Genomic DNA, 13497 nt, shown 5'->3' with positions numbered 1-13497 from the left:
TATGTTTCACATGACGAGTTCGATTTCCATATGCAAAAAAGTGACAGCACATATGTAAAATACATATCGTGTAAAAACACCATAAGGAAAGTTCAAAAGTCGGGCTGGGCCAACTATATGATGTCCTTAACCACTACAATATCCTGTAGATAGAACGGTCATAGAATCTTTGGAGGACCATTGAGATGAAATCGGGCAAAATTAAATGTGCTATCTAGATAAATATTTGAACCAATTGAAAACCCATTCTGAAATCAATAAAAAAATTGCATGTCAAACGGATAGACTTTTTTTTTGTGTACCATTTATATGAAATCGAGTCAAATTGCGTATGGGAGCTATATATAAACACATGGACCTAATTGAGTTACCGTTGCATACACCATTTGTTTTTTGTAATCACTATATTCAATTTAATACCTTCTGTCAAATTTCGTGTAACCACCATTTACATAAAATCAAACGAAAAAATATATAAGACCTATATAAAAATCTGAACTGATTTCAACAAACCTTATCTCGCATCATTTTTTCTCAATAGTATTCGCTATGCAAAATTTTACTCAATCAGACAAATATTGGGAGTTGGTTCATTATTTACATAAAATCGGACGAAACTATATATGGGAGATATATCTAAATCTGAACCGATTTTATAAAAACTTCGCAGACATCAGTCTGGACCTGATTCAATGCGCTGTGCAAAATTTTGTCCCAATAGGACCAATATTGGGACTTTGGTGCACCATTTACATAAAATCGGACGAAACTATAAATGGGAGCTATATCAAAATCTGAACCGATTTTCTCCAATTTCAATAGGGTTCGTCCTTGGGCCAAATAAGTGAACTGTGAAAAATTTCACATAAATCCGACCTGTACGGATCATAAATGCGACTTGTACTTTGTTAACAAAAATACATGGACGGACGGACAGACAGATGGACATGCGTAAATAGACTCAGAAAGTGATTCTATGCATATTCTCAAAAGGAACCATGGGTCTATCTCGATATAATATAAGATATAATAGCAACCAGCTATCAAATCAAAATACATAGTCTGTGTATTGTTTTGAATGCCATGTCAAATAAATTCAAATACAATATAAATATATTCAAATTTAATTGAAACGAAAACGATTTACCTCGTTCGTCTGTTATGGATGAAACAAAGATTTCATGGGAGACTCTACTGGATTTTGTGAAGAAATCATAACCTTTTATTAATTTTTCGCGTTTTTAGTTTGGTGCGTATGTTTTATTATATTTTACAGTAGATGCCACTACATAGTTGCTTTCTTGTTATTCAACTCAAGTTGTCCTACTTTTTACTATTGTCTAAACACACTTCAAGTTATATCCATCATTTCACTATGAATGCCTCCTAAATATGTTTACTTACCGCTATTTTCAAAGCCTGTTATCATACAACACTGTTATCATGGACAACGTAAACAAACCCCCAAAAAATAGACAACATAGAAAAAGAGAATACAAAACAAAATAAGGGAGAAAACAAGTGGCGAAATAAAAACACCCAACAACCATCTGTTTTGTGTGATGGCAGTTTCTACCCTTATCTGTGTTGCTGTTTGCCTTGCGTGTTAACGGCTGCGAGTGGCGAGTTGAAGTTACATTTCATAAATATTGACAACCAACACCATTGTTGGGCGCCACCACCACCACCATCGTCGTCACCAACAACACTTAACAGTAAAGCTGTCTGTCATAGACTCCAAAACAAAAAAATAAAGGATATTGATTTTCCAACGAGTACGACTACAACGACGAAGTATACAAACGAATGGCTCTTTAGAAATCATCAAATCAAAGTTGAATCATCCGTTTTCGCTCGCGCAAAAACCAGCCTGGAGACAAAATAAAAAAAGAAAAATGCAAACTCTATAGAAAGTAAATGCTAAAAAAATAGTAATTTGAAAAAATAAACACAAAATCAAGCTTGTAAAGTTGCAATGGAATGAAATTCCAAGAAAATATTGAAAATTGTTAATAGAAAAAAAAATATATATAAAGAAAGAATGATAAAACTCTAATGAAATTCATATCCTTTTAGAAGTCCTGAACGCGAACATTGAGGAACAAATTAAAGAGAACAGTTCTAAAAAGTGATAAAGTGTAAAGTTAATAATTTATTGTGAAAATATTAAAAAATACAATATTGTGAAAAAAATTGACCAGCAAAATATTATACATCCTTAGTAACCATACCTTCCTTGTCCACAACATATCCTCACATACATACACACACAACTACATTCCCTGATAATTTTCGAATACTGGTGAAACCTTTTTGTGTTGAATAAAAAACGAAATACAAATTTCCATCAACAAAATGGCTTTAGATTTTGTGGCGACCTACAAAGTTTTAGTTTTGGGCGATTCCAATGTTGGCAAGACATGCATTGTCCACAGATACTGCGATGAAAAGTATTACGACACATACATCTCTACAATTGGTAAGTGACGTTGATGTGATTCGTTTGTTAGTTTATGTCGTCTGTCGTCTTTCTTTACATAAGAGAATCATTAACTTTGCTTCAACGCCTTCCATCTATGACATAAATAAATAATTAATTACTTCATCTTCTTCTTGTTGCTGCTGCTTTTGCTACAGAGGGGTCATTTTATGATGCATCCATTCTCTTTCGTTGTGTACTTAGCCTTAATAAATCCCAACATTAAGGCTAAGTTTCTCTCTTTAAGGACATCAAAGATGTTTGTGATTGTAATGAAATGGCATTTAATTAATGTTCAATATCTGTTCTCCACTCATTTTTAGAGGGAGATTTATTCAAACATTTAAGTATCTCATTAAGGTCGATAACAAATGAGTATACATTCGAATGATATTTATGAGTTTGTTTTTAGGTAGTAAATACAAGAAACAAAAATAAATAAAAATTTCGTGAATTTTTTATACTCTCGGGTAGGATTTTTTATACTCTCCACCATGAGTTGGGTGAAGAAAGATTTTTTTAGAAAAGGAAACGCTAAATTACAGTCTGATGTTGCAACATTTGGCTAGGGCCTTAAAAATAACGAAACATGAACCTATATTGAAAATTTTCTGCGAAGGATTCGGAATAACGAATTACAGGCACTTCGATTGAAAATACGTCTAAGGCAATCGAAACAAATCATTGTCTAATCTGGAAGGTATGTAATTGTTTTCAGGTCAACTGAAAACATTCGGTCTACCAATGTTGCAGATACCATTATTTAAGAGCGATTTGTCCTTTTTTTCATATTCGACTATCTTTATTCCATTCAATAGTGATAAAATAATTTGGACGTACTACGAAATAGGTTTCAGCTTCAGCGATGTCAAGTATGTCAATATTTTGGATCTGGGAACAGCAAACAATCGTTGGGCGCCATATCTGGTTAATAAAGTGGATTCTGAAGCAATTAATTGATTTGAGGAACATATTAAACACTAGGTTTTTGACGTTTTTTCAAACATGATTTCCGGTAGCAAGATGATTATATACAAATCTTTATAAATATTTTTCTTGAACGTATAATTTTCGATTTGGATGAACAACTTAAGTTTTTATTCAGTTTGTAAGAAAGCTGACAATCGTTATGATTGCCAATTTTAGATCTATAGTCAAATTGTGAAAATCAAATAAAATGCATCCATAATGGCGTTTCAAATTGAAAGAAAAATGTAAATATTTCCTTTAGTATTTAAGATGAAAATAGCATGAAATCGTTAGTTTATGTATTACTGAATAATGGGATGGTTCATTTATATGGGACCAACCCAGAAACTTGAGTGAATATATACATTTTTTGGTAAGAATAATAACCCATAATACCAAATTACAACCAACTTTGTTGGAAAACGTGACAAAATAGCAAAAATACCAAGATTTGGAGATACCGTAATATGGGGGCTACAATAAAAAGTGTATCTTAATGGATAAATTTTGGTAAGATTTGATATGTAAAGATAACCCAAAATATTTGGTTGAATGTGAGACTAATAACTTTCAATTTTATTATCAGTATGCTACTTTTAATGCAATTTCTATTTTATCGACAATCACTTTTAAATTTATGAACTGTCGTAAAATAGTGGACAGAGAAGATATCAAGTCGTTGATGCCCATAGGGCATCGGTTGTGCATTCGAGCATCAATTTAATCAAATTGGGCGCGTCTTTTATATGGAGGTAATGTAAAAACATAGACCTACACTGGTGGCCAAAACTAAAGCAACTGAAATTGCAAATAAAATATGGAAAATTAATTTTACCCAATTTTTGCCTGGTCAAAACTAAACAATTTTTATTTATTTTTCTTATAAAAATTTAATTTTGCTATCGATAGCATAACCATTATTTTTGATTATGGCAGCGCACCTACGAGTCAATGAATCTGTAAGAAGAGGTTATGTCTTTTTGTTTCTGACTTCAAAGATTCTTCTACAGGGTGAAGTTCTGATAATTGTGCTGGCTATTATAAAACCCTGATTTTTAAATCCCATAAGATTTTTAATGATTTTAATTACTTTACATGTTTCAATGTATGTTTGATGTTATTATCAAGCTGAGACACCCAAACAAGCGGTATATATTCTTAAGCGAAGGGAGCCATTCCGTTTTCAAAACACATTTTTATATACAATCCGGTCAATTACTTCATAAATCTCGTAAATATATCGAACATTATAAAAACAAAAACAGGCCAGTGCCATTATTGCAACGCCTCCATGCTTTCCAGTACCCTTGCAATACTGAGGCCTGAGTCTTTCGTTTGTAGACTTCTCACCGCACATTTTTTGACGTCTGAGCCTTAAATGTGTAACTCTTATTCATTAAATAACATAATATTTCTCCACTGAGTCGGATTCCAGTTGATATGAGTTTTTTCGAAAGCCAGTCTGGCTTTTGGATTCCTTTCTTTATAGGCCTCTAACCACAGCTCGTTTACGCTCTGTTTCAGAGGTTATATCAAACGATAACCCTCTCACAAACTTCGTTGAACTCCTAAATGGGTGTTTTTATTTCTCTGACAATTTGTTGCTTAGTACGAAGTGATGTTCTTTTGCAGCCTTCCTCCGTATTTAAATGTCACTACTGATATAGTTTCATAAAACCAACTTAAGGGTCCCATACACTATAAATCATGCCGTACAGCATTTATCATAGTGTGTGTAATTTTTTGAAATTTTATTTATGTATTTATGACACACACATTGCATGAAGAATATTAAAATAGTTTTGATTTTGAAAATTAAACCCTTTCAATCTAGTGAATTTTATTCATTTAGAGTATACATATATTATAATATAATTTTGAGTATACATATATTTAAATTGTGATGAAATAAAAAATAACTGAATTTACGACTCAAAATTTGATTTTTGGATAAAAATCTTTTTTTTTTTTTTTTTTTGAAATAATGATTGAAGAGTTTGTCAAACACTAGTCAATCACACACATATACAAAGGGGTTCATCGGAATGACGGCATGATGTATAGTGTGTGGGACCCTTTATAATTCGAAAAATCGTGAATTTATTAATGGAACATTTCTCCAAAATAATTTTTTGTTATAAATAATTTGCCATTTTTTGACACTAAGTCAAACTCGAAAACAAACACATGTTATTGCAATAAAATTCATTTAAAATTCATTGAAACACTTCTTGGGCAGCATCTTCTAGCAATATTTCTAAAAATATTCGCCAATATGATCCTTTCAACCGCTCAGTTGTGGTGGATTTACGAAATCCTGAAAATAAATTAAGGTTATTTACATTGGATTTAAGATCATTTACGAATGGCATTTAACTGATAATTGTTTACATACACACACTCACGCCTTTCTACGAAATTAAAAAATTGTTATAACGAACTTTTAATTAAAAAAAATAAGATTTTAACCAAATTTTTTATTGGAATTTAATATTAATAGTTTTTCAGTCTTATTCAGGATATTCTCTAAGGAGAGATCTCGCTTGTGAAACATTTTTCGCTTTAACAATTTCGCCTTGTTCCGAATAAAATGTCTTTATTTCGCCTCCAATTTACATAAAACTGGCTTAACAATTCCTTATTGCCTTTATACATTCCGTGGTAATATGTGTTTGTAGATATTTTTCATAAAAATATTTAATACATAAATTTTTGTAGTCAGTTCCCTTTAAATTTATTAGAGAAAATTTTCACACAAAATGTCTCCCACTCCCTGTAATCCAGAACAACTAAGGGAAAAGTGAAAATGCGAAAAATATCTTAAAGGGAGAGCGAAAAAATTCACGGTGAATTGATGTCCAGAATAAGGCTGATAGTATAAATACGCTTTATATTACATTGGAGGCTATGGTAAAGAAAAATGGAATATTATGACTTACTTTTAAGACCGTGTTTGTTTTACTTTAAATATTATATGTAGATATTAACGATATTACCAATTAATTAATTACTGTATATTTATTTGCTTATAGGTATCGATTTCAAACAAAAACTCATTAATCTCGATGGCGTACCGATAAAATTACAAATTTGGGATACTGCCGGTCAAGAACGCTTTCGTACTTTAACAACCGCCTATTACAGAGGAGCCATGGGAATTCTGTTAATGTATGACGTGACGAATTTGGAAAGTTATAATAATTTATCATATTGGTTAAGAAATATTCAAGAGGTAAATGAATTATTAATATTAATTCATAAAAAAATTAATCAATTAATGTTACATTTTAGAATGCATCACCGGACGTGGTAAAAGTTTTAGCGGGAAACAAATGTGAATGCTCAGCCACACAAAGAATGGTGGACAAGGAACGAGGTGAAAAGGTACGATTGGATTTGTTATAGAAATTTAATTTCGGTTGGAATGTTTTTATGTTTAATAATTAATAAATCGAATAAAAACCAAACAGAGAAAAATAATTGCAAATTATAACAAATATTCTGAAATAGACGTAACGACATTATTTTTGTAAATTTCTATCTTTCAGATCGCTGAAAACTTTGATATGCCATTCTTTGAGGTATCCTGTAAAAATAATATTAACATTGAAGAAGCATTCCTATCACTAGCAAGAAAAATACGAGAGCAAAGAGAGAGAAGGGTAAGTTTATAGACAAAAATTAAAAAAAAAATCTGAAATATAATTTTCTGATATTTTTACAGGGCGAAAACTTCGATAACGATGATAAACCCCAAGATAAGAAATCACCTGGCTCAAATGGTTTAGGCACATTTAGTTTAGCCAGCCTATCGGAGGCTAATCGCTGTGCTTGTTAAACTCACACTCATTCCAAATGCAAACAAACACGATAATTATTTTAAATTAAACATTTTTAAAAACAAATTATTAAATTAATAAAAACTAAACATTAATTCTTGTAAACACAAACAAATTGCTGCAAATACTATGCAACAAGAAAAAAAGAACACAAACAAAATTTTGTCCAATATTAAAACACAAACACACAAAAATATATTAATAAAAATTCGAAAATTAGCAAAAACATTTTATCAAACCAAAACAAATGCCAAAGTGATGAATTCTATATACATACATATATAAAACAAGAACAACAAGAAAGCGCTGCTTCAATTGTTAATAACAACCAAAATACCACAAATGATTCGCAATAGTAATATGTTTCAAATTTAGATTTAGATTATATTTTAATTTTTTTATATATAGTTGACAGACGGTTTTCATAAACAAAAGTCAAATGATGCGTTCCAATTCACTGAAACTCAACCGCGAATAGAATTTTAACTTATGTACGTATTAAGTACACTATGATTTTGCAAGCCTGGTGCACACAGAAGTAATTTACATTAATTGTGTGTCTAAGATATACAAAATAGAAAATAGTGTATCATCTGTGCCCTTTAATGTTCTGCTGTGAATGAAAATATGGGAGTATGTTCCGAATTCCTTAAAAACTGCTATTAGATTTTTTAGCTTCTGTTTTGGTAATAGAAAATAGGTTTTTGTTTTAATATGGTTGTGCGGCCTATTCTATAAATGTTAATCTAAAAAAACAAATCTGTCCAAAATCACGTTCTTTTGGTTGCGCCAAGAAGTGGAACTTTGAATTAAGCACATCTAAAATATGATAATATTTGAACTAAACAATATTTACTGACTTTAAATTTTATATAAAAATAGTATTATAAAATATGATTCCGTTGAAATCCGCGTGGCAATTTTTTTATACAGATCTATTATTTTCTTGAGAGAAATTAATTCATAAACTGAAATTCTTAATTACAGTCAAGCATCATTTATAATATGCGGGTATGTTCTGGACAACACACACAGTGTGTATTTTACACTTACCACATTCACTTCCACTCAGAAGTTACCTCATGTTCTGCTTCTCACGTGAATTGAAATTTTCGAAAAAGAAAAAACAAAAGACAACATGGTACATTGCAGAAATAGTCGGATATGTTCTGGAACATACGGAGAGTTTTTTTACACTTCACACATACACTTCCGCTCAGAAGTTACCTTTTGTTCTGTTTCTCAAGTAAATTGAAATTATCGAACTTCTGCACAACAAAAATAAACGTCAACATGGTACTTTGCACAGATAGTGTTGCCATACAATACAAATTGTATTCGTTTTTATACCCTTCACGACACTTTGCATATGTTTGTAACAGGCAAAAGTAAACGGGATAGACACATGTTTCCTTTGGAGAACATGCATAGAATCACTTTCTGAGTCGATTTATGCATGTCCGTCCGTCTGTCCATGTTAAATTGTAAATAAAGCACAGGTCGCATTAATGATCAGATAGAATTTGGCACAAGTCACTAATTTGGTCTAAGGACGAACCGATAGTGCACCAAACTCCTCGTATTTATCCGATTGAGACACGATTCTGCACAGCGTACTGAATTATGTCCAGACTGGTGTATGCGAAGTTTTGTTAAAATCGGTTTAGATTTAGATATAGCTCCGATATATATTTTCGTCCGATTTTATGTAAACAGTGCTCCAAACCATGGTATTATTATTACAAGGTACAAGGGGTACAGCTACCAAATGCAGAAATCTAAAACCCTCATTTTTATACCTACCCTCCATTCTATGGTGGATATACAACTATACGCCAAACAACTATGTTGTCAGGGTGCCGCTTCTAGACCCACCTTTAAGTATACCGATCGGCATATATCGACTAGCTGAGTCGATGTAGACATGTGTGTCCGTCTATCCGTCTGCCTATGAAGACCCCTATTGTTTTTGGTAAAGATCGGTTAATATTTAGTGGATGATAATGAACCAAAAACTTTATTTTTGTGTGATTTTCTGGTCGCTCATGCGGCCGCAATTATGGCCCGAACATGGGGAAGAGGATCGGGACAAAGAATAAGTATGTCTGTTTTGATAACGATAGGTCAATATTTAGCGGGTCAAATGGATCTTGACTTTTGTGTGTACAATTACAAAATTTGTATTCTATAGCGCACAGATTTATCCCTGAAGGACATAGACCCGAGAAGTTGATAGGATATCCAAGATGAGTGGTTGACCTATAAATTGATACCAATAATGTTGTCGTATGTAATGGGATGTGGGAGTTACCCTTAAATATTTACAGGTGCTTACGTATTCATATATACGCGCTATATTTCTAAAGCGCGTATCGCTTTGAAATTTTCCGTGAAGATACAGGTATGGTCAAGGACAACACCTATAATTTTCGATGATGATCAGATAATAATATTGGGATGAAGTAGACCGAAAACTTAATTTTTTTGTGTTTTTTTCGAGTCGATCTATAGGCCACAATTGACAGCCGAACATCCCAACCCACGGTGAAGGGAATCTGAACAAGTAATTAGAAGGGCTGTACTGAATATAAGTAATATTTGTTGACCTCTAGTTGTTGTTGTAGCAGCCCTATTGCTATTACACAATGGGGGTCCACGACAGAGGGGTCTACGATCCGAAACGACCCGAGTCTTACTCGGCCAACGTCTGTCACCTCAGCCCCCATCTTGTCCATTCTAAGAATAGAGAACGACAGAAAGTTCGATTTTTGTGACCACTAGTCGGTCAAGAGGCTGCAAATATCGCGAAATATTGTCTATGCTCAGAATAGAGAATCACAGAAAGTTCGATTTTCGTGCAAGATGTGTAGGGAATCATATGGTCGGCTCCGTCCGACATACTGATCCGCTCACTGGTTTTCTTTTTATGTTTGTAACTTATCGAAATAGTCATATCTACACTATTCCAACGTCTATGTCCGTTTGGGAACGTTTTTCAACTGAAATTTATTCCCTATTAAAAATCACCAATATCAGTCTACTTTTCCACCAAATTCCGGATATTTGAATATATTGGACAAGTTTTTTCTGTTAAATTGTCTGCATTTTGGAATGTAATCATTCAAAAGTCTAAATCAATCTATGATTTATTTTATCACTCTCATCAGGATCTGCTAATTAACAATATATTTATTTAAAATATAAACCAAAAAAATGCTCAGCAGTTACTGCACAGCACCGCATACAAATTTTTCTGTAGATAAGAAATTACATTTAGATACGAGAAAAAAACTAAAAACAAATAGTAAAATAAGCAAAAACCAAACAAAAAGTTTTCAATGTCATCAACAGCCTTTAATGCAGCAGTAGTCCAATAAAACAGAGCTTGAATTAATTATTTTATGAAAAAAAGAACTATAAGAAAAAAACAAAAAAAATTATTAACAAAAACTTCCATTTTAATAATGATCTATATAACCTTTTTGATTATTCCACATATACCTACATACATACATATATATTTCCTATAACCAAATACATGTCATAAAATTGAAAATAGCAAATCAACAATCAATCTATACATTATATATTTCATATACTATATACATACATATATGTGTGCAAAACCTCATATAGAAATCATACGCAATCGAACATGATTTTGGAGAAACGTTTGGGATCGGTTATCGGGTTTCATATCGGAGACATTTTCTAGAAAATTTCTATTGAAGGACTTCTACGTACAGATATCGATTACAATATCTAGATGGCGTTGTATCTATCGAGTGTCTATTATAAGTTACCCCGACAATAAAAACGGCACATGCATGATGTCAACATTTTCCTTATAATATTTCATATGGTTGGCAACACTGCACATCGAACCCAAGTAGAAATTACCCACTTTGACAGTTAATCGAGACATCATCTGCGCCAAACGGACTACCTATTTATTGTGTCATGGGCACATGCTTGCCGGTGACTTATGCCAGGCAGGAGGATTATAGAAAGTATTTAGCAAAGCCATTATAGAATAATACAAATTACATTTAGAATTATTAAAAAAAAACTTTTCAACTATAGAAGATTTACAGAAGGTCTTCTATCTATAGGGTACTGTATGAAAGTGCCAACTTATATATTTTCTCCATAAGATCTCTGACTGATGTTATTAGAAAAGAATAGTATATATTGGACTACATAAAGCATATACACTCTAAAATATATATATAGAAAAGATAATTTAACTATAGAAGACCTAATATATTAAGGTACGTTTAGACCATAACTTTCATTGTAATAATTTGCATTATCTTGATTTAATTTCTAATTCGAGCAAAATTTCCTTCGATTTTCCATACAAAATTAAATCCTATCATTATCGATTTGCTAGAAATCCTTCGCGTAATGGAGATAATTTCAAATACAACGCTGTTTTCCTATCAAAAAATCAGAAATGTGTATGTATACGTAAGCAAATATCAGCTGAATGGTTTTATATTATTTTAATACTAGTCTATTATTTAATACTAGTCCATTCAGCTGATATTTGCTTACGTATACATACACATTTCTGATTTTTTGATAGGAAAACAGCGTTGTATTTGAAATTATCTCCATTACGCGAAGGATTTCTAGCAAATCGATAATGATAGGATTTAATTTTGTATGCTAAACATCAAGGATTAAATACCTCCATTTTGATGGTATTGCCTAAACGTGCTTTTAGGCTTTCTAATAGAATCTGTATAAAACGACAATTTTGAAGTATATAATAATAAGGTGATCATGGCACAATAAATATGCTGTCAAAGTACGTAGCATGGCACAATAAATAGGTAGTCCATTTAGAGCAGCTGATGTCTTGATTAACTGTCAAAGTGCGTATTTCTACTTGAATTCGATGTGCAATGTTGCCAACCATGAAATATTATAAGAAAAATTTTGACAGATCGAGACAAAAACATTTTTTTTTTTTGTTTTGATACATCACCTTATTATTATCGACTTGAATTCGACCATCATCATATTCCCGACCATGGCAAAATAAATAGGTAGTCCATTTAGAGCAGCTGATGTCTCGATTAACTGTCAAGTGGGTCATTTCTATTTGACTTCGACGTGCAATGTTGCCAACCATGTGAAATATTAACAGAAGATCGAGACAAAAACAAAGGTTTTTGTTTTGCTACATCACCTAATTATTGCATCATGTTCCCGACCATCAGTCAATTTTTACTAATATTTAACATGGCAACATTGTACATCGAATTCAACATGATGAAATAATAATAAGGTGATATATCACAACAAAAACCTTTGTTTTTTTCTCGACCACCTGTCAAAATTTTCCTTATAATATTTCACATGGTTGGCAACATTGCACATCAAATTCAATTAGAAACTACACACGTTGACAATTAATCAATTCGTCAGCTGTGCTAAATGGACTTCCTATTTATTGTGCCATGGGGTACAATAATACAACAAGGCAGATTTAAGAAGGTAGCCGAATCAGCAATGTAATAAAACAAACAACTGTTTTAGTACATTGATATGGCAAAAAACATTTTGCAAAAATAAACCGATTAATTAATACCAACAGCTGTGCGATACATCTGCCTTGATAATACTCAAAATACAACTGTATTGTCGATTTTGAAAAGTTTTTGGGACTACTTTAAATAATTTAGTTTTTGAAATTGATATTTACTCTTGTCTACCATAAATTATTATTACATGGCTTATAAAGCCATAGGTTCAATCATTTTTATTACGTATTTCTCTCCTCCCCCTCAAACATGTTCGATTGTAAACTTTTCCGTTCAACAGATACAAACCCAACGAATAGTAGAACAAAATTTTCCATAACACAATACAATACTACTATATATTTTTTAATGTGAACCACAATTTTTTCTTTACTATTAATCTGCTTTATTAGTCTCAACTTTCTAGTCAATATATACATAAAACAACATTACCTATGTAAATAAATTAAAATTTAATTTTTTAAATAATTATTCATTTTATATTGTCAATTAATTTTATTTTTAATTAAACAAAATTTTTAATACAATCTGAATAAAAAAACAAACAAATAAAAAACATACATATATAAAAAATATTTAAAACAAAATATACATACAAAAATATATATTATTGAAATCTTTATAAACAAAGAAATGCATCTATAATTTCCGAAACACA

At 31.6% G+C, this 13497-nt stretch overlaps 1 protein-coding gene across 1 annotated transcript; it reads left to right on the top strand.

Moving 5' to 3' along the window:
• Nucleotides 1–2355: 2355 nt before the first annotated feature.
• On the top strand, nt 2356–7288 carry LOC133326572 (ras-related protein Rab-13-like). The gene is made up of 5 exons (XM_061535200.1): nt 2356–2479; nt 6481–6680; nt 6740–6832; nt 6997–7110; nt 7173–7288. The coding sequence occupies exons 1-5, from the start codon at nt 2356–2358 to the stop codon at nt 7284–7286; spliced, it is 645 nt and encodes a 214-aa protein (XP_061391184.1). The 3' UTR covers nt 7287–7288.
• The last annotated feature ends 6209 nt before the right edge of the window (nt 7289–13497 follow it).

Source organism: Musca vetustissima, unplaced genomic scaffold, assembly GCF_032173495.1.
Source record: "Musca vetustissima isolate MV318-11 ecotype Yass unplaced genomic scaffold, APGP_CSIRO_Mvet_v1 utg834282, whole genome shotgun sequence".
Lineage (NCBI taxonomy): Eukaryota > Metazoa > Arthropoda > Insecta > Diptera > Muscidae > Musca > Musca vetustissima.
The sequence above is the reverse complement of the archived record's forward strand: the minus strand, read 5'-3'. Positions and strand labels throughout refer to the sequence as shown.

Coding starts and splice junctions, on each gene's coding strand:
- LOC133326572 (XM_061535200.1), top strand. CDS start 2,356: ATGGCTTTAGATTTTGTGGCGACCTACAAAGTTTTAGTTTTGGGCGAT. Junction 2,480..6,480: donor CACATACATCTCTACAATTG/GTAAGTGACGTT, acceptor ATTTGCTTATAG/GTATCGATTTCAAACAAAAA. Junction 6,681..6,739: donor GGTTAAGAAATATTCAAGAG/GTAAATGAATTA, acceptor GTTACATTTTAG/AATGCATCACCGGACGTGGT.